The 24,372-nt window shown below is 43.5% G+C and overlaps 1 protein-coding gene across 1 annotated transcript; it reads right to left on the bottom strand.

Moving 5' to 3' along the window:
• Positions 1-6,270: 6,270 nt before the first annotated feature.
• LRAT (lecithin retinol acyltransferase) lies at positions 6,271-14,375 on the bottom strand. The gene is made up of 3 exons (XM_066386862.1): positions 14,309-14,375; positions 13,463-14,003; positions 6,271-9,976 (listed from the first exon to the last, which is right to left on the bottom strand). Exons 2-3 carry the CDS (start codon positions 14,000-14,002, stop codon positions 9,824-9,826), a joined length of 693 nt encoding a protein of 230 aa, XP_066242959.1. The 5' UTR covers position 14,003; positions 14,309-14,375; the 3' UTR covers positions 6,271-9,823.
• Between the last annotated feature and the right edge of the window lie 9,997 nt (positions 14,376-24,372).

Genomic DNA, 24,372 nt, shown 5'->3' with positions numbered 1-24,372 from the left:
TTATTATTCTGTAGACTTTAAAGGATCATATCCTATTATTTATTGTGGTACTTAAAGCCTGGACAATACAAGCAAAGCCATCATGTATACAATGTACATCTCTGGTTGGTCCAAGAAATACTTGTAAAACTATAAATGGACCTTAGCCTGGCCTGTGGTGGCGCAGTGGATAAAATGTCAACCTGGGATGCTGAGGTTGCCAGTTCAAAACCCTGGACTTGCCTGGTCAAAGCACATACAACAAGCAATCAATGAACAAGAAAAGTGGTGCAACTATGAGTTGATACTTCTCATACCCGCCCCCTCCTGTCTCTGTAAAAGTCAATAAATAAAACTATATATGGGCCTTATACCATGACACTGGTTCCTAAATTTTATTGTGCTCAAGAATTATCTCAGGTGGTTGTTAAAAATGCAGATTTTCAAGACCCCCCCCCCCCCCCACACACACACACAGAAATTTTGACTGAGTAGAAACAGCAAGTGGGATTAGGTCAACTGCATGGAAAAGAACATTCTAAAATAACTGCAGTTGCCTGAAGAAATTAGCATCTTATTTCCTCTGGAGGAAGACAGTCCAAATTTGATATGGTGTCACCATAGGGACCCAACGTACCTTCTTTCTGCTTCACCACCCTGCATGCGTGGCTTCTATCCACAGAATCACCTTATGATCCGCAATGGCTGCTAGCACCCCAGCCATTCTGTCTGTTTCCAGACTGGCAGCAAGAGAACTGGGAAAAGAGAAGTACACTCTTTCCATTTCAAGGGGCTCTCCTGGAATTCCTACACAACACTTCTGCTTTCATTAGATTGGTCAGAACATTGTCATGTGGGAAAGAAGGCCAGGAAATGTAGTATTCTAATAGGTGTATTGCTAACCCCAATTAATTAAGGATCATGTTACTAAATAGAAAAGGAACAATGACATTCTGATACTCAACTAATAATCACTGTTTATTGTATGTGGAACGTTGCCCAGGAACCTGCGATTTTTAACAGGTTTCCTGGATGGTTCTGGTGCAGGTGGCCCATAGATTGCTCATTAAGGAACAGTACTATATGAAATCAGAATAAGGGAAAAGTTATAATTACCTGATATTAAGGTTTAAAAAAATGTTTATTTGATGGAGGCAATTAAGCCTAATGAAATGCATACCTTGAAAAGAATACTCTCATTTATTAAGTATGCTAGAAAATGGCAGGGTGGGTGTTAATAAAAAATTTTAGTTGGCTAATATTGCCATATTATTATGTATAGATTATTATTTCCAAATATTTAGAAGAAACACTGAATGCACATATTCACCCCATTGGAAATTTATACTGTCTAGACACAAACTGATCATAATTGTATCCTATGAATCATTTGACTCTTACGATCATAAGTGAATCTTTGCCTCAGGTGGAATCTTGAATACTGTAAAAACCCCAATCAATCTGATTGCTGATTACAACTGAAAAGTTGATTTAACCTTCTTAGATTCAGATTTTAGCTCTGAATTTTTCTTAGCCAGAGTTCAAGAACTGAGGTTAACACCTGATGCCATTTCCTCGCCATTAATAGTTTTTTGTTGTTGTTGTTTTTGTATTTTTCCGAAGCTGGAAATGGGGAGGCAGTCAGACAGACTCCCGCATGTGCCCGATCGGGATCCACCCGGCATGCCCAACAGGGGGCGATGCTCTGCCCATCTGGGGCATTGCTGTGCTGCAACCAGAGCCATTCTAGTGCCTGAGGCAGAGGCCATGGAGCCATTCTCAGCGCCTGGGCCAACTTTGCTCCAATGGAGCCTTGGCTGTGGGAGGGGAAGAGAGAGAGAGAGAGGAAGAAGAGGGGGAGGGTGGAGAAGCAGATGGGCGCTTCTCCTGGGTGCCCTGGCCGGGAATCGAACCTGGGACTCCTACATGCCAGGCCAACGCTCTACCATTGAGCCAACCAGCCAGGGCCCCGCCACTAACAATTTAAATCAGCTGGACACAGGTGTGGTGACATTCCACAGTTTCAGCATGTTAATTAAATAAATCTTCAAAATGTCACGTTCTAGTCTCTTGCTGATTACTCATTGTGCATGTTGCATCTGCTCACCTTACACTGAAAAGTCCAGATGAGCAGGGGGCGCCCTCTAAAGCTGAGACACGTAAGGCTAGACGTGATGGCAAGATGAACACACAAAGCTTCTTTTAAAAAAATAGGAAAAAATACAGACGACATTCTGAGAACGACTGTTGACTCATCTTTCTTGAAGAGTAAAAGTAAAAATAATAAAAGGTGAAAAGGAAACCAGCAAGTTTACAAATTATATTTAATTATACTTAATTACTCTGTAAGAGGCTAAACTTTGAAACTTTTTACAACTCTTTCAGTTCCAACCACATAGTCCTATAAAACTATGACTTAAACTTTTGTTTCTGCCTTATTAAAAGAAGATCAAGACTTCAATTCATCTACCCATCCATTCCCACTCTCTAGTACAAACCAAAAAATGGATCTACTTTTGGGGGGAATCAGTCTGAGGCTTGGCAGGGACCAAGTGAAGGTCCGTATTCAGAGAATCACTGCTCGAAAAGCAAGTCTTTATTTTTCCACCTATCACTGAGGTATGCAGAGAGCACAGGCAAAGAGCACATTTTCTCAAAACCTCTCTTGAGAGAACTCCATCTGGGTCCAGAGTGGCTAAGAGGATAAGCACTAACAAAAAAGAGGCAGTTGAGCTACAGAAGAGAGAGCCCCAGCCCTGCCAAAGCCACAGAGGGACCGGGGAGGGTGTCACTGTTCACCTAGGAAAGCGCCCATCCCCCAGACTGCTCTGGTGCTCTAACTCCATTTCCTTCATCGTCTTCATTGTCAGGATTTCTCCCAGCTTGTCTGTGTCTGAAATTCCTTTCTAGATTTTAAAATACTTGTCTCCAATGTTATTGTCTCATTCCATCTTCATCCAGGAAAAATTAGGTGTGGTAGGAAGTGAAAAGTATTTACACTGTTTAATTCCCTGGCAGTCTCCTGTGGCTTGCCACACTGAGGGAAGTGGAGAGAGAGGAGTGTGGAGAGGGGGGAGGAGGGAAGAGGTAAGGGAGTGCCGGAGAGGAAATACATCTTCATCTTGCTCCAGCATGTAGCAATTGATAACCGTTTGGTTTGTCCCTAGCAGTGAGACACCTGGTCAGGTCAGGTGCCTGGACCAATATGGAGCCTACAGCTCTGATTCTTCTGCCTGAGCAGATCCTTAATTCTGGAATTTCGGCTCATTATTTGACTCAGTAGAAACAAGGACATTTTATCGGGAATACTCACATTCTTCTTCAAAATAGGTGATTCCATCAAGTAAACCAGGGTTAGTCAACCTTTTTATACCTACCACCCACTTTTGTATCTCTGTTAGTAGTAAAATTTTCTAACCTCCCACTGGTTCCACAGTAATGGTGATTTATAAAGTAGGGAAGTAACTTTATAAAATTTATAAAGCAGTTACAGCAAGTTAAAGCATATAATAATAATTACTTACCAAGTATTTTATGTTGGATTTTTGCTAAATTTTGCAGAATAAATGTTTATAAAACTAACTATAGTTAAATCTATCTTTTTATTTATACTTTGGTTGCTCCACTACTGCCCACCATGAAAGCTGGAATGCCCACTAGTGGGCGGTAGGGACCAGGTTGACTACCACTGAAGTAGAAGATAAAATGGCCTCAAACTTTACATATATTGGGGTCAATATTGGACAAAGGAATAAGAAACAATTAGTTTGTGCAATTTTTGACAGACATGTTAGCCACTTGGATTTTTTTTTAAATCTTCCATTATGATTTTTTTCATGAACATTTTAATTATAGAGAATGTGAAGTACTTAGGAGGTTAGGCTACTGAAAAAGGTCGCAGAGTGTTTGAATCTAGTCTTGCAATGTGTCTTTATCTCACTGTTCCATCATTATGTGCAAGGAAAGAGATGGTAATGGGCTTCCCTCAACAGGTTGTTTGAATGAGAGCCCAGGACTGGAGAGTCTGTGCAGTAGGGTTTTTCTTCCTACCCTTCTCACTTCCACTGATCCTATTAGAATTTCCTTCTGAGCATGTGTTCTTTTTAAAGAAGCCAGTAGAAATGGGAATTGAATCAGTCATTGATTCGATCCTCTAATCCTAATCACTGATCTGAAAAAAAAGTAGAGTTCTATCACAGAGTGTTCCTCAGAAAAGAATTGTGAAAATTAAATTATGATTTATGCTTCTTAAATGAGTCATAAAAGCAGTTGATAGTATGTTCCATTCCAAACAATGCTAAAGTGAAAACAAAGATGTCAGATAAATACTATTTTCTGAATTTTTCAGCTTTGTTCTGTCCCTTTTCCCACCAAACTTATAAAAAAAGAAGCCCATGCTTGTTTATATTTATATTTCAACCCACAATATCTTCTTCCCCAACCTTTGTACCACCCCATACCTAGCACTGGTGGGGTGATTATCAGTCAAGATCACTGACAGTCTCATTTGTCAAACCCTATGTGAACACTATTCAGTCCTTATCTATCTTCTATGTTTTGATGCTATTTGTATTCTTACCTCTAAAACTCACTTTTCCTTGGCTTTCTTATACTATCTCTGGGTCTGCTTTAAACTTTTGTATCATTATTCCTCGTTCTTTTTCTGAAACTGTTCTTGGTCTTTCTTCTTCCCTTTTGTGACCCTAGTTTTTCATCCGTACATGAAAATAAAATCTTCATAGATTCCTCCAAGATATTCTAATTCATATCCTTGGCTTCAGCCACCACTATTGTAATTCCCAAATATATCCCCATCTCTGAGCTCTGTCTTGAATATGAGACTCCAATTGTCTATATGTCTACCTGTGGAACCCTGAGCTACTCAAACTTTATATATCCCAAGCCCGGTTCATCCTACTTCTCCCAGGGCCTACTCCTGTAAATTCACCACTATGACACAATACAACCAGTCTACCTATCCTGGTGCCCAGTCTTAGTCTCTCTGAGGTCCATTTCTTGCATTTCCCAGCAAGCTGTTTCCCAGGTTCTCCTGTCAGTTGGTTTCTGGCTCAGTCAGCCAATATAAGGCCCTCTTGGAGGGAGAAAGGAAAGGAGAAACTAAGGTATTAACAAACATACATCTAACCAGACTATACTTAGAATGGTTTGTTTTGCTTGGTCGGACCATGTATGAAACAGCTTCCCTCTTTCTTACCCCTCAAATCAGTACCTTCTCTTTCCTCTCCATCCCCCTTTCATTGATTTACATCTAGCCTTTATCATTTCTCTCCTACATTTTGGTAATAGAGTTGATGTCCTTTAAGTTATATGGCACCTAGTTTATTTTCTACATTATTGCTAAGAATGAGCTAAAGTGATTATCAGATATTTATCTCCCATAATGTTAAAACTGGTAGCCATTTTCAAAGGAAAATCAGTTGAAGGAGCTAGCTCCTTTAGAGTAAATTGTCAATGAGTTGCATGTTTGTGTGACTTGGCAGCAAATGATTGGCCCAAGGGTGTGACCTAATCTGAAGGTAACTGACCTAAATGTGACCTTTCATTGTTTTGAAATCTACTTATTTGCCATCTTTTTCTCATTAGACTAAGTAACTATAGGACTAAGATTCTAAGTAGTTCATTCTTGTGGGGTCCTGCTTGGCATATGGAGGTCTGCAAGAAATGAATACATTCACTGTAGGCAAATTTGTCCAATCAATGGGAGACCTATGGAAGTCAATGTTGTATGGTAAAAAGAAAGCTGGAGTTGTTTTGAATCTGGTTCTGATTATTTGCATAATCACAAAATATCTCAACGTCTGTGCTTAATTTTCCATATCTGAAATGTGGTTAGATGTTTAAGGGTACAGCCTTGTAATTTCTGTGGTCCTTTGCAATGCTGTGAGTGCTCTTCAAGACTGCCCCTGGGACTTCCTTCTACTCATACTTTATCTCCACCTCACCACAGAGTAAAGCTACAGGCTCCTTGGTGGCATTCCACATCTGCTTAGAGGTTTCATGCCCAGGCCTCTAATTATTTCTTGTTGCTTAATCTTGTGGGATGGAGAAGGGATTTGTCATTTAATGTTGCACAGAACCCCTTTTACATAATGAAAGTAGGCTTCAAGATGTACTTAGACCATATCAGTCTGAAAGGAGACCCACAATAAGTTTTAATTTCAAATATATGTTCAGTAAAAGAAGCTGTGAAAGGTATAATTCTTCAGGCTACCATTTTCAAAGAAATATGAGTTACTTTTTATGTATTTCAGATTCAAAGACAAGAGAGGACAGGGTGTAAAACTGGTTTTATTTAACATATGTGTATACCAAATATAAAATCAATTGAACTAACAGATCTAGGTTGGGTAAAACTTTCTAAATAGATCATATAAGACAGAAGATTGGCAATTATCATTTTTAATATGCTTCTCATCTGTAACAAAAGTTTTGCCATTGATATAAATTTGATATTGCAGGAAAACATTTTTTTCTACGAAAAAATAAAAAAATAAGAACTATATCCATATTCTGAAAAACTATTTTTTTAAATAACAAATCCTTATATATTTGCTTATCCTTAGAAATATATCTAACAGAACAAAGATCTAGAATATCCAACATACACACAATCACATACTAATTTATTTTCAGGAATCAACTTTCTGGCAGGAAGAGACACATAACTCCTCCCTGACACCCCACCAAGAGTTACTCAAACATAAGGATGTGGCTCAAGTCTGCTGACACTTCTTGACATGTTTGCTCTCCACCCTCACAATTAGACTTTTATTTGAGAGATTTAGGACCATAGCTAGTTTCCTAATAGGTCCCTTTGTCCTGTCTTGCCCCATGCAAATCCTTCCTTCATGCTTTTAGGAGTTACCTTTCTGAACCCCAAATCTCCACTGCCTCTTCATAAAGTCTACACTTCTTGGTCTACATAAGACTTCCACCATTTTATATGCTTTCCTTTCGGACATCTCATCATTCTTGCTCTGCTCTAGCCTGTGAACCACGTGCATTTGCCCAAATGCCCCATGCAGTTTCATGCTTTTAGTCAACTAATAATAGAGTATGTCACACCTATGTGTCAGGCATGTTGGCAGTTTTTATGCATTTGTTCATGCTCTTCCTGTTGTGTTCTGCCCACATCTGTATCCCCCAAAACTACCCTATTTTCCCAAGTTGCAGTACACAGTCCCTATAATTTTGACTTTAGCACTTCTTCTATGCCGTCAATCAGCTCTATTGTGTAAAGTCTTAACACTTCTATGCCCATGAGGCCATAAACTTTGAGATAAGGTCCATATCTTGTTGACCTTTTCATCCCTAACCTCTGCAAAGTACCTGACTCTTGCATTTTTTCATCTTAGCCCAAGTCTTTCTATTTGGCCATCACCTCAGTATGACAAAGAACAAAATAAGCAACACAAAGCTGCATCAGATACTACTTGATGATCATTTCATATATTAAAGGTTTAGAAATATATGGGACTTGCAGGATCATAAGGATGAATCTTAACTGATGATGCCATCTTGAAATTCATTATAAGACACACTAATGTTTCAGAGTTTCTTCTACACCCACAATCATGGATATTTGTACCTTCAACAGTTAAGCAATTAATCAAACTGAGCCAACAAAACCAAAACTCTCCTCCCAAGTTCAACAAATTCTAGTGTTGTGGAACATTTAGCAAATAAAATCTTCCTCCAGTTCCTTCTTCCACTAAGTAAGGAAACAACACATCAAAGTGAAAAGATCACCTCTTACTATTTTTCACCTTTATGCTAGCATTGTCTCCTTTAGAGAGATTTCTCTGACAGTTTAATGTCTTCTTCCCTGAATTCCCATAGCATTGTATACTCTTGAATGTGGGTAGTTAAAAATGATTAATTCTAAACCATGAAGTTGCAACAGGTCAGTGCCTGGCCTATAGTGAGCATTCAAAGGAATGATGAATTGAATCTTGCTGTAGGGATATGAAGTGACTCAAAACTAATTATGTTAATCCCAATCATAAATACTTCCCTTGGCATTTGATGAGGGATCATTATCTTTCAACACAGATTTAACATCAGACAGTGGTTTTGCTTCCTGCAATACTAAAGTCTGCAAAAAGGTGTTATTTATGAGGATACCATGTTTTTGAAAAATGAATTTAAACAATTGCTACAAGGGTAAAAATACAGTAAGTGAAAAAAAATACTAATACAATGGATTTTTCATCATGGTTGCTTTTATGCATACATACTTAAAATAATTTTAGGTGGTTAGACTAGGCCCACAGAAGAATTTTATTCTCTGGTGCTGCCATTTCATTTTTAATTATTTAAAATACTGAAATGATTAAACACAAAATTAAGCTCCAGCTGAATTTGTTGTGGATAAATTAGTGGTGATAAACTATCCATTACTAACGTCTGCTTTTAAATTTATTCTGGTTGGATCACTGAGGGACTGATCCCAACCTCCTTGTACCACTCATGTGACTTATTGTTTTGTGATTCCTGATAGTTTATAAAGTAACTTTAAGACTTGAAATGCAAGTCTAGCTTGTGGCTTAATTTTAGAATTTGGTAATTTTGGAAAAGTACTTGAATGCTTGCTTTAACACCACTACATCTTAACTCTAATATTAAAACAACCTCAGTATAATCAACTTACGTGCCTAGCGACACTAAGACATTTAAAAATTATTTCTAACAGTTACTTCCTACTTGTTTAGGGTTTATATATTGCTATGGCATACTTCTTTTAAAGATGTAAGCTATTACTTGGAATGAAACTGGAGAAAACTGACTAGAAAACAAATCTGAGGGCTTTTAAAAATTATACAGTACGTTAGGAAGTGATTTAAAAGATAAACCATCCAATGTCATATATGCAAGTTACTCCATAGGCAAAGGCATAAGAAAATGGACTAAACTTGCTGTAATATTTACATCTACAAATGCTTTATAGTAACCACACTGGTATGATAATAAAGCAATCAAGAACAAACAATTTGTCTCTGAACAATCTGAGTGTATGTGGATATTTGCATTTTTAATTGGTACATATACATTCCAAGTATTCAGATTATTTCAACCCTATATCTATTTACCTTTCAGTGGTTTCAAGTAACCACAGTGACACATAAAGGAAAAAGAAATGCACGGCTTCTTATTAAGTAAGCTATATCAAATTATTCAACTGATGTTATAGTAGCTATTTCTGCAGGAAAACACAGATTTCTATATTTCTGACCAGTTACTTTATCAGTAAACCTTAACTTTGCTAATATTGTTTCAAGTAGTGAAATACCACATTTTTGACTTATTGGGAATTATAATACATGAAAAAAAGACTAAAGATTTTTTTCCTCTGGCCAATCATCAAATGTGTTTTCATCTGAACAAGGGAAATGCTTTCAGTTTAATGTAAGTTTATCAATGAAACAGGATAAATCTACAATAAAGTGATGATTTCATTCAGTAAGTCTTCCAATCTTCAGATTCAGGCCTAACAGAGAAATGATTATAGGAGAAAATAATAATTCAAATAATCTCCGGTGGCCATCATCTTAGAGGCTGGTTTTCTTATAATGAATTATATCACAAGTTGTCATGTTTCCAAAATTTTTCATGCTGCTTTAAAATGGAACCGTCTAAGGAAGATTCAGAAAGCCTTTGTTCTTGGGCTTACACAGTAAGCACTTCTTGTGATTCTTAATCACATTTTTATACAGAACACAATGTTACAGGTCACATTTTTCTCGACAATGCTTATTCTGACTGTACTCTATAAATATAAACATATTTACACACGGAATACACACACTGACACGAGGATGTGAAGTTAGCCAGCCATCCATAAGCAGAATGGAATAAAAATTGCAGGAAGAGTAGTATATGATGCCAAGCCCAGGCAGATTATAGACGTCAGTCCCAAGAATGCTGAAGCAAGAACACTTCTCTGATCACGAATAATTATCTTCAAATTCTCACAAAACTAGAAAATAAAATTTAAGAATGTTAGTTTAAAAGGTGGCTAAGCCTGAGAAGAATCCCATATACCAAATAATAAAACACAATTTTCCCAGTTGTTTTCTGTCTACCAGAAGAACTAGAATTTCTCTTCATGATTCTGATTGAATTTAGATGATGAATGGTTCAGTGTGATTCCATACCCTGTAACAACCAGCTGTAATGACAACTTTGGCAACTGGGTTAATAATAGCAATTGTCTTTGTAAACACAAAACTTTTATAGAAAACTGTAGAAAATGTAACCACATAAAAATTCAGGATTAAATGTTAAAAACATTAAACTGCCTAGCAGTAACAATATATTCTAAAATTAGATGAGCAAAGAGATCTCAAATCTCAAGTAATTAATCTATTATTATTGGTGAATTCAATTCTTACAAATAACCAATCTAAAATGTGATATAATGGTAACGTGTTAACTTCCTTTTTAAAATTGTTTGTTATGCTTTCTTATGTCTCAAAATTTAATGGCACAGAAAATCTGATTTATTGACAGTCTGTTCCCTGCCTAAATAAATTAAACAAGTTCACAAATCAATTATGGGATATAAAATGGGCTGTTAGAAAGATAAATATTATCTTTAATTCTAAAGACTGTATTCTAACATGTAAAATTGGAAGACTAATTTTACTCAGAATTGATGGCCTATGTTTGAGTCCAAGATCTACCTTTTATTAGTTGTGTGACTCAAGTAAATCACTTAACCTGTCCAGGCTACCCTCTTCCTCCATGGGAATACTGAGGTTGTTGTGAGGATCAAATGAAATCTTTTATGCAAAAGTGCTGTGCATTTTTCTACATGCTGTATAAATATAAGGTATTACAATGGTTATTATTACTGCTACATCTGCTGATAATTATCTCTACCTCATCACTGTCAGGACAGAATTTAGCAATTAATTGCCCATTTTTATGTGAGTTTTAGACTCCTTCTGTAGGCATGATATTGTATATGTTTTTAGGGTCTCCTACAGTGGCCTATATAGTACTGGACTAGGTTTCCAAATTCCTAATAATGTGTTAAAACATTGGACTTGTGCATTCTATCTTGACTGTAAGGTTATCTCCATTCTTTTATGTAATAGCTAAACAAATATAATGTTGGTCTTTTTAGATGGCAAACATATTTTCCTTTTACTAAGCTAATGACACTGAGTAACAAATACACAATCTCTAAGTGGTGATGATCAAAATAAATGAACATTTCAGGACAATGAGAAAAGTCGCTCAGCAAATAGTAGGAAGATAGATATTTGTCTTGAAACAGTTATATTTCTTTTATCTTTTTCCCAATAATTTTTAATTAACGCAAACAATCATTGTGGACTCTTTCACCCAAAAGCAAATTTTGTCAAGGATCACCTCATTTCTAATGTCTCATTCTTGTTTACATGGCCTTCAGCTCGGGAGGCATCTTTAATGGTGCTCAACAGTAGGAAATGTCTTGCATTTCTAGAAGGTGTTAAGAAGCCAGTAGGGACACATTTTTGAGCACTGAATCAAAAAGGGGTATTTTGCAGATATTAAAAGGGGCATATTAAAAGAGGTATTTGCATTCATTTTTGGGAATGAAAACCATTAACATCAAAGTAAAACAAAAAAAAAGCAGAAAAAAGCATAAAGAATAATAAGTTACTAATTAAAGAGTTTTATAGTTTATGAAATTGTTAACAGCAATATATGCTGTAAAAATCCCTTAATTTTAGTTTTTCTAAACGTAAAAAAAGCACATCGTTATGAAGATTCTTTTCTAGTTAATTTTCAAATTAGTTGCAGCGTTTTCATGAGGGAAAGTGCTCTTGAAAGTTTTTATAAACTCAAATTTTAGAGACAACTTTGCAACTCCCGTGTTAAACTGGTAATAGCTGCTCATATAGAGAATTCAAAAATCAGATCCGGAATCAAGTAATTCACTGTTTCTGAAAGGTAGAAACCAGTCCTCCTTCAGCATTAATGACCTACTTCTCACAGAGCATATTCAAAAAACAGTTCTGAGAATTGGAAAAATTGGGATGGGGATTGTTTTCCCCCCAGGAAATCCACTCTGTGGCCAAATTGTTTGTTAGGCCATTCAAAGTGAAGACAAAAACTCAAGTTCCACAAGAGGTGCTATGCAATAACAGCAATTAAAACCTCTACTTCTGTAAAACCCTACAGTGTCCAAAGATGAAAAACTACTCCAACTAGTTATTTATGCAGATTAGATATTTTACTACCTTAAAAAAGCATTTGTACTGTTTTTCTGTAGAAACATATAATACAGTGTTATATGTGTTCCATGAAAGGCTAACTCCTAATTACCAGATAGAAATACTGTTTTCTTAAAAAAAAAAAAAAAAAGATTTGCTTGGTTCCTAAGTAAATCTGACGCATTTCCTTTTGTAAGCTTTTAGAGGTCGTGTTTGTAAATGTGGTCAAGTTCATTTCTAAACAGGCCTAGACTGGGGCTGTGATTCTTGAATCACTACACAGTGCTCTAACTGTATTTTTACTTTACTTACAAAAGTAAGTAAATTCCTAGGTTTACTTAATTCCTAGATTAAGTCTGTTGTGGTTCTATAAATAATCACAAGGAGGCTCATATACTGATGTATAAAGGCATAATATTTTCACGCTTTGCCACAGAGGACAGATTTTCCCACATGGGTCAAAAAATTAAAATGTGGAGCATTAAAAAAAATGGTTACAGGGACTCAGATTCTTTTGGTCCAAAAAATATCTAAACATGAAAAGTCAAACATAAAGGTCATTTTGTAATTGCCTAGGCTTCCACTGTTAAGAGTGAACATTAACAATATCTCTAAGAACTGCAGGAAATCCAGAAACAACCTAACCCACCTTTGGGGCTAATGGGTAAAAAGGATGCTTAACAATGAGGGAGTTTAGATGAAAATTAGAGCCAACACAGAAAAAAAAATTTTTTAATACTCAGGAAATGACTTGTCTGAAGCCCAGATACACGAATAAGATATCTACCAGGGAGGTCTTCTGAGAATATTGGTAGTTTATATTAATCAAAGGGAATTCACTGCCTGCAGTTTACAGAAGGGGAACACTACAAACTTTCTTATTTTCAATGCACTACGCTTTGTACACAGCGTTATGGATTAAATATAAACTCTGCACACCTTCATTTCAATTGCAGTTCTTGGGCAAAGTTGCAAGCACACGGCGGGTTTTGTCATTTCAACTACGCTGCGTGGACACCCTGACGACTTCCCAAGCAGTAACTGGGAAGCTTTCTCGGAACAGCGGGCAGCGGTGCCACACTGCCCCACTCTTTCACCGCGCCTTTTGAGAGATCCTGCAAGGCAGGCACATCGCCCCTGATCTGTCTCCCTTAGAAACACCAGAGCGTTCGTTAATCACTCCATAACTCCACGCGGGATTCCAGTGAATGGTTAGGGATGGGAGGGGCGTCCCCGCCCGGCCCCCCGGCGAGTCGTACCTTATCCGCCTGGGGGCTGACCGCGGAGCCGTATCTGCAGTAGGTTACGAAGTGTTCGCAGTTGTTCCACAGCAGGCTGTAGGTAGTGGTGCCCAGCAGCTTCTCCGCCCTCCGCGCCACCTCTTCGTTGAGCAGCGCCTTCATCTGGAGGGACTTGTCCAGGTGATTGACCAGGATTTCGGCTCCGTAAGCGAAGTCATCCACTGTGTCCACGCGGACGCTTGCCACCCTGCCAATAACGCCCAGGATGAGACGCTTGTTGGAGACCACCTTCTGCGTGAGCTCCTTGTAGTCCTTCAGAGTCAAAAGGATGTCCGGCATCATGTGGGCGACACGGTTGTCGCCCAGGTAGATGCCATAGTGGGTCAGGTGGGTCCGGGGCACCTCCAGGACATCGCCGCGGTGGAAAGAATTGATCTCATGGAAAATGCTCCTCGCCTTGTCTTCAGCCGGGGCGCCCGAACTGAAGAGCCTGAAGTTGGAGATGAGGAGCAACTTCTCCAGCAGTAGGGACAAAGCCTCCAGCATTGGGTTCTTCATCCTGCAGGGAAATGAGAGTCTGGGGGGGGGGGGGGGGTACGGTCGCCGCGGGGGACCTAGTCGGGCCAAGCAAGGCGAGGTCTCCAGACAGGAACGCTGCGTTGCGGCTCACCCGCACGCCCGCCGCCCAACGCCGCGGGGGCCGGCGGCTGCCCAGGAGGGAGGGACAGGAAAAGAGGAAGGGGGAGAAGCCCCGAGATTGGTTTGGTCGCACCGGCCTGGTGACTGAGCAGGGGCAGGAACTGGCAGCGGCTGACCGCGGGGACAGTGAGACCAGCGCTGTGAGCAGCAAGTAGAGAAGCGCACCTGGACTACGTGGCGTGCCGGGCACAGGGCCGCGCGCGTAATTGCGGTGCAGGCTTCTCAGAGAGCTTTTATCGCCGGCCAGGGGGCGGGGCCGAACGCCGTCACAGACCCGGCAACAGCGCTGATTGGGCGCCGGTGGTCGGCGCTGCTCGCGGAGGGGGCTAGGGGGACCTCAACTTCAAAAAGGGGCGGGCCGCCTCGAGGTTCCGGGGTTCTGCACTGGGACTCGTTTTAGGCTCCCTCTTGCACTCAAGGCTTAAACACATAGGCTTTTAAGCGTCCACTTGCGGAGAATAGAGGCCGAGACATGGCCTCGCGAAAGGTTCTCACCTGTCTGGAGCAGGACATGTTCTGGGTACTAAACGTTTTCTGAGAAAAGTCCCTTCGGATGAGACTGCTATCACTCTAAGGGGGAAAGGGGTTGGATGCCCGGAGACCTCGGCTAACTCAATTGTTTGCATTTACTTTGCGAATTGTGAGCGCCTTGAGCGCTTGTGGGTTCCTTTCAAAACTCGGGAGAGCGGTCCTCGCACACGCCACGATTCTCCTCCTTGAACACCGCGAACGCCCGGGTGCTCAGCTGGCGCGCGGGTTGGGTAGCGACCAGCGCGTCCGAGTTCCGCGCGCGCGCGATCAGAACCCCAGGAGCCCCCGCGCTCTGAGGCACAGTGACCGTTCAGCGCGCGGCTCCCAACCGTCAGTGTGAAAAACCGCGAAGCCTCTAACGTTTTCCTGGAAAGCCGTATTCATGTCAAGTTTATTCCTCCAGATGCAGGGTTACATAGATCTAGCTTCGGTCACCCACCCAATCTGTGCCGATTTCTTTTAAAACGCAGCGGTCCAGAGGTGGCCAAAGAAGGGTGAGGCGCTGAGTTCCTTGCCGAGTGCCTGCACCTTGACCCAGGTGCACTGGCGAGGGTGGTCCCAGGAGCAGCCCGGGGAGAGAGCTGCTGACGCGCCCTCCGGGCCAGGCTCTGCACGCGGTGTCCCTACCCTGCGCAGAGTTCCGCGCTAATATATTATGCAAATCTCTTAATTATGCGGACAAAGGCCACAGTGAAGAACTTAGCTGGGCTCCACAAACCAGCGCAGTTCCAGGCTAATACGTTTCATCAGGGAGCAGTTCCTCCGCTCGCCTGGGGAGGAGGCTCACTGCGGGTGATGGGTGGAGGGCCCTTCACCTTACCTGCAAGACGAAGGGGGAGCAAGGCGACCCTGCCGGGAGGAGGCCCGGCCTCTGCTCACACGCAGATCTGCCATAGCTCTCTGTCCCGGTCGTCCCGCTTGCCAGTGACTTTGTTCATTTCATAAACGATCCCGAATCACATTACAGTCCCCAGCAAAGAGAAGAAAATTCCATTTCCCACAAACAAGAAAAAAGAAGGAGAGAGAGGCAGTGGACGTAGAAATTTAAAATCATCTCTTTCCCCAGTCTCCCCACTAAAAAATTTTAAAGTAAAGCGCCGAGCTGTGGAGTTGCTGAAACTAACGAAAGCCCTCTCTCTGCACAGGAGCGCTTGTTAGATTTTAAATCTGCGGGGGCCCTAGCCGGGGCGCCCAGTTGTTTGGGACGCCCTCCCCATACGCCAAGGTTGCGCATTCGATCCCAGGTCAGAGCACATATAGGAATCGACTAATAAATGCATGAATAAGTGGAACAACAAATCCACGTTTCTCTTTCTCTCCTTTCTTTCCTCTCTGCCTCTCTAAAATCAATTTTTTAAAATATTGCCAATAAAGCTTATTAAAAAATAAAAATAAAATCTGGGGAAAATTTTAAAAATCTGATCAAGACCTCGGTGTATGGGGTACGGCAGGCACCAGGTTGGACTCCTGGGCTCTGGACTCCACAGTCCGCTACAACTCAGAGAAAGCGCCGAAACCTGGAGCCTCTAGTGTCAACCAAAGGGCCCAGGAAGATCAAAGGGGATTTAGTAATTAGCGATTTCCGTCTCCCGTGGTCACTCACGCAGTTTGTAATGCCTCCAGTTATCACCACCCCGGGAACTTGCCCTAGACTAAAGCTTGGAGAACTAACTACCTCCCGGCTCCACAGAAGGCTCTTTTAGGGGGGGGAATTTTTAAGGAGAAATCGCCTAAAAACCCTCTGTAGCCGCATCCCCAGGGCGTTTTGTGAGGCAGGCAATGCCAAGGTGATTAGCCTTTGAGCATTCTTTCTTTCCCTGCGGGGTTAATGTTGTTGCCACCGCCTCCGGAAAGGAAGTCACTTGAAGAAAAAAGGTGAGATCAGTCTGAGGCATGAATCCGTGTAGGTTGCTTAAGATATAGGCATTATGCTATCTTTAGAAATCAATCGGGATGGGAAAAGTTCATAGTTTATTTAAAGTTACTTTTGTCTCTGATAACTACCGATTTTTTTTCTTTCTATTTTTTTTATTTTTCTGAAGTTGGAAATGGGGAGGCAGAGAGACAAACTCCTGCATGCGCCCGACTGGGATCCATCTGGCATGCCCACCAGGGGGTGATGCTCTGCCCATCTGGGGCGTTGCTCCATTGCAACTGGGGCCATTCTAGTGCCTGAGGCGGAGGCCATGGAGCAATCCTCAGCGCCCGGGGCCAACTTTGCTCCACTGGAGCCTTGACTGCGGGAGGGGAAGAGAGAGACAGAGAGAAAGGAGAGAGGGAAGGGTGGAGAAGCAGATGGGCGCTTCTCCTGTGTGCCCTGGCCGGAATTGAACCCGGGAACTTCAAAACGCCGGGCCAACACTCTACCACTGAGCCAGCCGGCCAGAGCTGATAACTACCGATTTTTAAGGCAGAATATTATGCCATTAATTTTTTTTTTTTCCAATGAAGCTGCCTGAAAGCAGCATTCTCCTGGTCGGTGCCTGCTGGGAATTTGGCTTGGAATAACCCAAAGGGAACAACAGAAGGTCATTTGTCTTCTTTCCAACCTCTTAAGTGGAGAGGGGTGAGGATGAGGATTAGGCTACTTGTCAATGAAAAATATCGCGCGGGAGGAGCTTTTGTGTGTGTGTGTGTGTGTGTGTGTGTGTGTGTGTGTGTGTGTGTGTGACAGAGACAGATAGAGACAGAGTGAGGGATAGATAGAGACAGACAGGAAGAGAGAGAGATGAGAAGCATCAATTCTTCATTATGGCACCTTAGTTGTTCATTGATTGCTTTCTCATATGTGCCTTGATGGGGGAGGGGGGAGGACTACAGCAGACTGAGTGATCCCTTGCTCAAGCCAGCGGCCTTGCGCTCAAGCTGGTGAGCCTTGCTCAAACCAGATGAGCCCAAGCTCAAGCTGGTGACCTTGGGATTTCAAACCTGGGCTCTCGGTGTCCAGTCCGATGCTCTATCCATTGAGCCACCGCCTGGTCAGGCAGAAGGGGCTCTTTATGGCTCAACTGATTGCAGTCCTCTTCCCTACTCTTCAACAATCATTGTACCTTGCAAAAGGCAAGTTCTCAACGTTCTCAGAGTTGCATATATTTCTGTGGCTGAGGGTCAGTTTTTGATGGCTTCCTAGGGGGACTGTAAGGCCAGTGGCCATCGCCGTGGCCATGCAGGTTCTCATTGGATTAGGGAAAATGGTAAAAGAACTGTGGAGCCAGAAAATGGTGGACCATTCCATTTATTAGAGTCCCCTAACAGTGGAAGAGGAAACAGGCAGGGAAGACCGCTGCCCTTTATTTAAGGGCTCCCAAGCCCGGATCAGCTTCAGCACTCTCAAGCCATGACCAGCCCAAATCTCAGGGCTCCTAAGCCCCTCAGCATTCCCTCTCTCTCTCTGAACTCTCCTGCAAAACCGGCTGGGGATAAAAACCTTCTCCAGCAAACAATAGCAAACAACCTCCCCTCCCCATGGCAGCAGGCAATCCGCCTTGAGGACAAGCACCAGCAGCCTCCCACAGACCATACACACACGGGCTGCCCCAACACAAGCAAGTGAACCTGCAAAACACTTGTTACCCAACAGCGACACTTATTAAAAATACTTTTACTGTACATACTAAAAGTCTCATACTCCCTCTAATACTTTCCCGCCTTCACCAACTTTAGCTAAACTACGGGAAGAAAATTGCTGTTAGAAGCAGATGCCCAAGAAAAATCTAACATTAGAAAATTCTTCCTAAACCAGAACTGGTCATTTGGAAAGAGACCCATCCCCCGACCCTCCGTTGCTAAAAGACCTTGTTTCCCAGATTATGTGAAAAGCATGTTTTTCAACAAGTTTCAATATGAAGATGCCTTAAATGCACAGGAATAGGTCTCCAGGTCTGGTGATCTTCTGGTCAACACATACCCGGCACTGAAAAGTCAACTCTCACCTCCACCGGCCACCACTTCCCAAGCCTCCTGTGAAAAGATAGCAGCAGCAGCAGCATCTTGACCTGCGCTCCAGGGCATGGCCTTGGGCCCTCCCAGCTGTGGTTCTCAGGCCAGGGTTCATCTCTGCCAGCTGCTCAGGCCAAGACTCCACCAGGTCTCTATGCAAAGGAAGCTGAAATTGGGGCTCACAGAGCCCACTTAACTTCCCGGCTTCACCATCGCAGGGGTCCCAGGAGAAAGCAGTCCTGCTCTCAGGGACAAGATGCAGAGTCCAGCAGAAGCCTGGAAGGCTAACAAATTTCCTACTGACCACAGACTGTGTTTGTTTGTTTGTTTGTTTGTTTGTTTTAGTGAAAGGGAGGCAGACACAGACTACCACATACGCCTGGACCGGGATCCACCTGGCAAGCCCACTAGGGGATGATGCTCTGCCCATAGCCACTTTTTATCACCTGGGGCAGAGGCCATGGAGCTATCCTCAGTCCTGAAGGCCAACTTGCTCGAGCCAATCAAGCCATGGCTGTGGGAGGCGAAGAGAGAGAAAGAGGGTGGGGGGAAGGGGTGGAGAAGCAGCCGGTGCCCTGACTGGGAATCAAATTCTGGACATTCACACATTAGACTGATGCTCTTACCACTGAGCTGGTTGCCCAGGGCCCCGACAGACCTTTAACTTCTGTAGTCTCCCTGTTCCTTGCAGAAGGCTTTGAAGTGGAGGATATGATCACTATTGTGTGCTTCCTGTGTGCTACGCACTGCACAAAATATTTTCTCTTAATCCTCATAACCCTGTTAAGTATCATCTCCATTTTACCCAGGGAGAAATTGAGGCTTATAACTGTTTCTATCACGATGTTAGTGTGGATTAGAACTCAGCCTAGGTTTTCTGTCTCCAAATCCACCACCACTGGGGAAGGGCTGACCTTCCATCAGTTCGGACACATCATCTGTTCATTTAATAGAGTACCTACTATATGCCAAGTACTGTGCCCAACTCTGGAAGTTTAGTGAAATACCTAAGCTTAAACTTGGATCCCATACCTTTTGTGCTTGAGACTTGTTTGGAGCTTCTAGCAGGAGCGCAGCTAGGCGTATACCCTTGACCGAAGAACGGTCCTCTCCTCTAGCGGGGAAGGTCGTCCTCTTCGACCGAGTGCGTAGCTTCGGGAGGGACACACATGGAGCAGTGAGGGGGGAAGGGGACACCGCCTAGCCAGCCAGATCAGCCAAATCAACCCTGGTGATCAATGGGGTGACAGATGTCGCAGCTAGATCGCCCTCACATCTGGATCCCATACCTTTTAATTTAGAATTCATTTTTCTGCTTTTCAAATACCAACTGTTTTAATTTTTTTTTTTGAGAGAGAGGGGCAGACAGACAGACAGGCTCTAAGGGATAGATGAGAAGCATCAATTCTTCATTGTGGCATCTTAGTTGTTCAATGATTACTTTCTCATATGTGCCTTGACCAGGAAACTTAGCAGCTCAAGCCAGAAAAACTCATGCTCAAGCTGGCAACCTTGTGGTTTCGAACCTGGGTCCTCAGCCACCCAGGCCGATGTTCTATCCACTGAGCCACTGCCTGGTCAGGCTTTCCTCCAGTAGTTTTGATGGCATTGCTTCCCATCTCTTCTGGGACTGACTTCCATCACCTATGTTATATTTCTTTGCTATGTATTTTTCCTCTCTCCTGATTTCTCTCCCTTTATGTGCTCCCCATTTAAAACAAACAAAAACTAAATAAATTTTTAAAAAGCAAATAAACAAGACACATTTCATTTGATCCTCTCTTCTTGCCTTTCCTGCATAACTTTGTAAAAGGCTCTTCTGCATTTTGCCTAGCTCTTCCCTTTGCCTGATTCTTACTCTCTCAACCTCGGCAGTCTGGCTCAGGAAAAGTACTCCAGAACCCTCCTTATTGCCTATTCCAATGACCCCTTGGCCCTCTTGCTAGCTCTTCTGCACTGGCACTACTGAACGTGCCCTCTTAGTAAGACTTTCTTCAGCCTCTCCTTCCTTCTCAAGCATTTTGGTGACTCCTTAGTGCATGAAGCCTTCCTTTCTGTGGAGCTCTCTTCTGGCTGCCTTTTCATCTGTTGGGCAAATAGGTTTGTAAAATTTGTGTTATTTGATTTTGCTCACTTTTATTGTTAAAAATGGCCACTGCCAGGTGATATAGCTAATTACCTTCCGGCTTGGGAAGGGGCTTGTGTAAGGTATTTTTCCCCGCCGAGAAGAAAGGAAGGGGCGTAGCCACCAAGTCTGGAATAGTAAAGGCTTTATTCAGTACAGAGCATTTCTCGGACAAGATTCACTGGCCTGGAAGATGGAGGTCAGAAAAATTGCACATGGAGAGACCACGTGGGTAAATTTAAAGGGGTCCTCTAGGGAATTCGGGCTAATATGACTTAGCGAAATCTCACTGGCTGACAGTCGCTTTTTTCCCAAGGACTCCTAGGAAGTTTCTTTTGGCGCGCTTGGCTGTGGGCGGTCCTAGCCAAAGTTCGAGGGCTGGGTTCCCCACATGACCATCCCCCATTATCTACCAACCTTATATTCCAATCTTTTTGTGTTAATAAGGGGCCCTGCTTATTTGTCTGGCTACTTCCTGCTGAATAGGGGTGTCGTGGGGAGGGGAAGATCGGAAGGTGATGGTTTTGAGGGGTGTCAGGAGGAACATCCGTTTGGCCATGAGTCGAGAAACTTCACTGGTGAGGTTCTGTTAAGAATTGTTTTAAAAAGAGAGGCAAATATGATTTATACGCTGCTAATTAGAAGAAGATTTAGGTAGGATAGGGGCAGCCCAGGTAAGAACAGGTGGCTGCTTTTAGGAGTTAAGCAGGTTGTAAGAGGAGAGATTTTTGCTTAATTTTTCTTGCACACAGTTGAGATTGAAGCCTCTTTTATCAGGCCAGTCTTACTGAACAGCATTGCTCCCTGCTTCAGCTCACTCTGGTGGCAGGTTCCTGGTGGGAGGGACAGGAGCAACAGGAGGGTCTGCATGGCTCAATTTTTTGGTGAGCCGCAGACGAGTAAGGCCCAGTGGTTCTGACTCCCATTAATCCTGTATGGGAGCAAGTTTGAGGCGAGAGGCATGATACCAAGGTGTTTTCCCTAGGAGCTCAGCTGCAGTAGGAGTAGTCAGTATTACCGTATGGGGTCCCATCCATCTGGGCTGCAGGGAGCCAGGCTGGAGCTCCCTTAGAAGAACGCTGTCTCCTGGGTGGAGGGGGACCACTGGCTGTGTTTCATCTGGACCCCCTAAGGGAGGAAGGGTCCAGTCCACATGTTCCCTGAGAAGATGGCGAAGTAAAGACAGAAAGGGGAGGTACGTGGCAGGAGGAGGGGGGTTGACAGGTAAGCTGTGATTGATTAGGAATGGTCTACCGTAAACCAGCTCAAAGGGGCTGAGTCCAGTGGGGTTTTGTGGGGTTGCCCTGATTCTGGTGAGTGCCAGGGGGAGGAGGTTTGGCCAGGAGAGCCTGGTTTCGATGGAGAGTTTGGTTAGCTGACCCTTCAGGATGCCATGGGCCCTCTCCACCTTACCCGACGACTGAGGGTGATAGGGTATGTGGAGCTTCCAGGTGATGTTGAGAGAGGTGGCAACCTGCTGGACTATTTGGGCAGTGAAGGCCGGGCCGTTGTCTGACTGGATGGTAGTCGGCAGTCCAAACCGCGGGATGGTGTTTTCAACGAGAATGGAGGCAACGGTATCTGCCGTCTCTCGTCTCTCGAGAGGTGGGAAAGGCTTCTATCCATCCTGAAAAGGTGTCAACAAAAGTTAAGAGATAACGGAGTTTTTTGTGAGGGGGCATATGAGTGGAGTCAATCTGCCAATCCTGGCCTGGCACGTGCCCCCTCAGCTGATGAGTAGGGAAGCGGGGGCGGGGTCCCCCTTGTGTAGAGGCTTTGGAACAGGCAGCACATGCTGCATGTACCTTTTCGATAGTCTGCTGGAGGCCTGGGAAGAAAAAGAGTGGTTGTAAGAATCGATAGAGAGCTTTCAGCCCTGTGTGTAAGGAACAGTGGATATCAGAAAGGAGAGTTTCAGCCTGTCCTTTTGGTAAGGCAATTCTATCTCTGAGAAATATCCATCCCTGGTTGCACACATCTCCACCCTTTCTGAGGAGGGCCTGTTCTTCCTCAGGAGTGTAGGAAGGTTTCAAGGAGGTGGAGAGAAACATGAGAGGAGAGGGGGAGGCTCCCAGGGTGAGGTTTCGATCCTTTGCATCAGCCTGAGCATTTCCCAAGGCCACCGGGTCTTGAGAGGTTTGATGGCCCTTACAATGTACCACAGCCACCTCAGCGGGAAGCTGTAATGCCTGCAAAAGTTTAGAAATGAGGGTAGCATTGATTATGGGGGAGCCCTTGGTAGTGAGGAAGCCCCTTTCCTTCCAGAGGGCAGAGTGGCTGTGGGTGATAAGAAAAGCATATTTAGAGTCAGTATATATATAAATATAGTTACGCGTTTTCCCTGGGCCAGAGTGAGTGCCCACGTGAGGGCAATCAGCTCTGCTTTGTGGGAGGTGGTGCCCTCTGGCAACTGTTGAGCTTCGAGGGTGGAGGAGGTGGTGACCACCACGTAGGCTGCCCGTCGTCGTCTGTCGGGTCCCTGTACAGAGCTCCCATCTACAAAGAGTATTAGATCTGGATCTTTTAAAGGAGAATCTGATAATCCATCTCGAGGCCTGTTGAGGAAATCTATTAGTTCCGTACAGGAGTGGGTGGGTTCCGGAAGTGTCGCTGGAGCTGGCAGTAGAGTGGCTGGGTTGAGTCGGGGAGAGGGTAAAAGAGTGACTTAAGGGTTTTCAATGAACAGGAGGTGAAATTCTTGTAGGCGGGAAGGACTTAACAGAGAAAGAGATTTGTGTGAAAGGAGGTCAGTGAGCCTGTGGGAGGAGAAGACAGTGATGGGTTGGGAAAGGGTGAGCTTAGTAGCCTCCTTGGTGAGTTCAGCTGCTGCACCCAGTGCCCGGAGGCAGGGCTGCCAGCCTTTGACAGTGGTGTCCAGTTGTTTAGAGAGATATGCCACGGGGCGGTATGTAGGCCCCACAGGTTGAGTTAACACGCCAGCAGCATTACCGTGCTTTTCATCAGTGAAAAGATGGAAGGGGCGTCTGGAGTCGGGTAAAGCGAGAGGGGGAGAGGAGATGAGGGCGTCTCGAAGGGAACAGAAAGCCCTTTTGACGGTGTTGGGGGATGTACGAGGTCCCATGGGAGTCTCTTTTGCAGCCTCGTAGAGGGGTTTGGCTAAGAGAGCAAAATTGGGAATCCAGTGTCTAAAGAAGTCTATTAGGCCAAGGAAAGAAAGAATCTGATCAGCGGTGGTAGGTGGTTGGAGACTGCGGATGGTCTGAGTTCGATCTAGGGTGAGACCTCGGGTGGTGGGAGTCAAGGCGATGCCCAGATAGACTACACACTGAGAGTGAAGTTGAGCCTTAGTAGGGGAGACACGATATTCCTTCATGGCAAGAAAGTTAAGAAGGGTGGCTGTGTGTCTTCTTGAGGCAGACAGAGAGGGACTGCAGAGGAGTAGGTCATCTACATATTGTAAGAGAGTACTAGTCTCGAGATCGCATGCAGCTAAATCCCGAGCCAGTGCCTGTCCAAACAGGTGTGGGCTGTCTCTGAACCCCTGGGGTAAGACAGTCCACCTAAGCTGCTGGGCTGCATTAGTGTCCGGATCAGTCCAAGTAAAGGCAAACAGAAAGTAAGAGTCAGGGTGTAGAGGAATGGTAAAGAAGGCATCCTTGAGGTCTAGGACCGT

This window comes from Saccopteryx leptura, chromosome 1 (assembly GCF_036850995.1).
Source record: "Saccopteryx leptura isolate mSacLep1 chromosome 1, mSacLep1_pri_phased_curated, whole genome shotgun sequence".
Classification (NCBI taxonomy): domain Eukaryota; kingdom Metazoa; phylum Chordata; class Mammalia; order Chiroptera; family Emballonuridae; genus Saccopteryx; species Saccopteryx leptura.
Note: the sequence above shows the minus strand (reverse complement) of the source record. Positions and strands in the feature narration are given on the sequence as shown.

Excerpts from the sequence above, each read along its gene's own strand:
- LRAT (XM_066386862.1), bottom strand. The coding sequence starts at position 14,002 with ATGAAGAACCCAATGCTGGAGGCTTTGTCCCTACTGCTGGAGAAGTTG. Across the intron at positions 9,977-13,462 it reads TCAGCCCCCAGGCGGATAAG|TTTTGTGAGAATTTGAAGAT; the intron begins GTACGACTCGCC and ends TTTATTTTCTAG.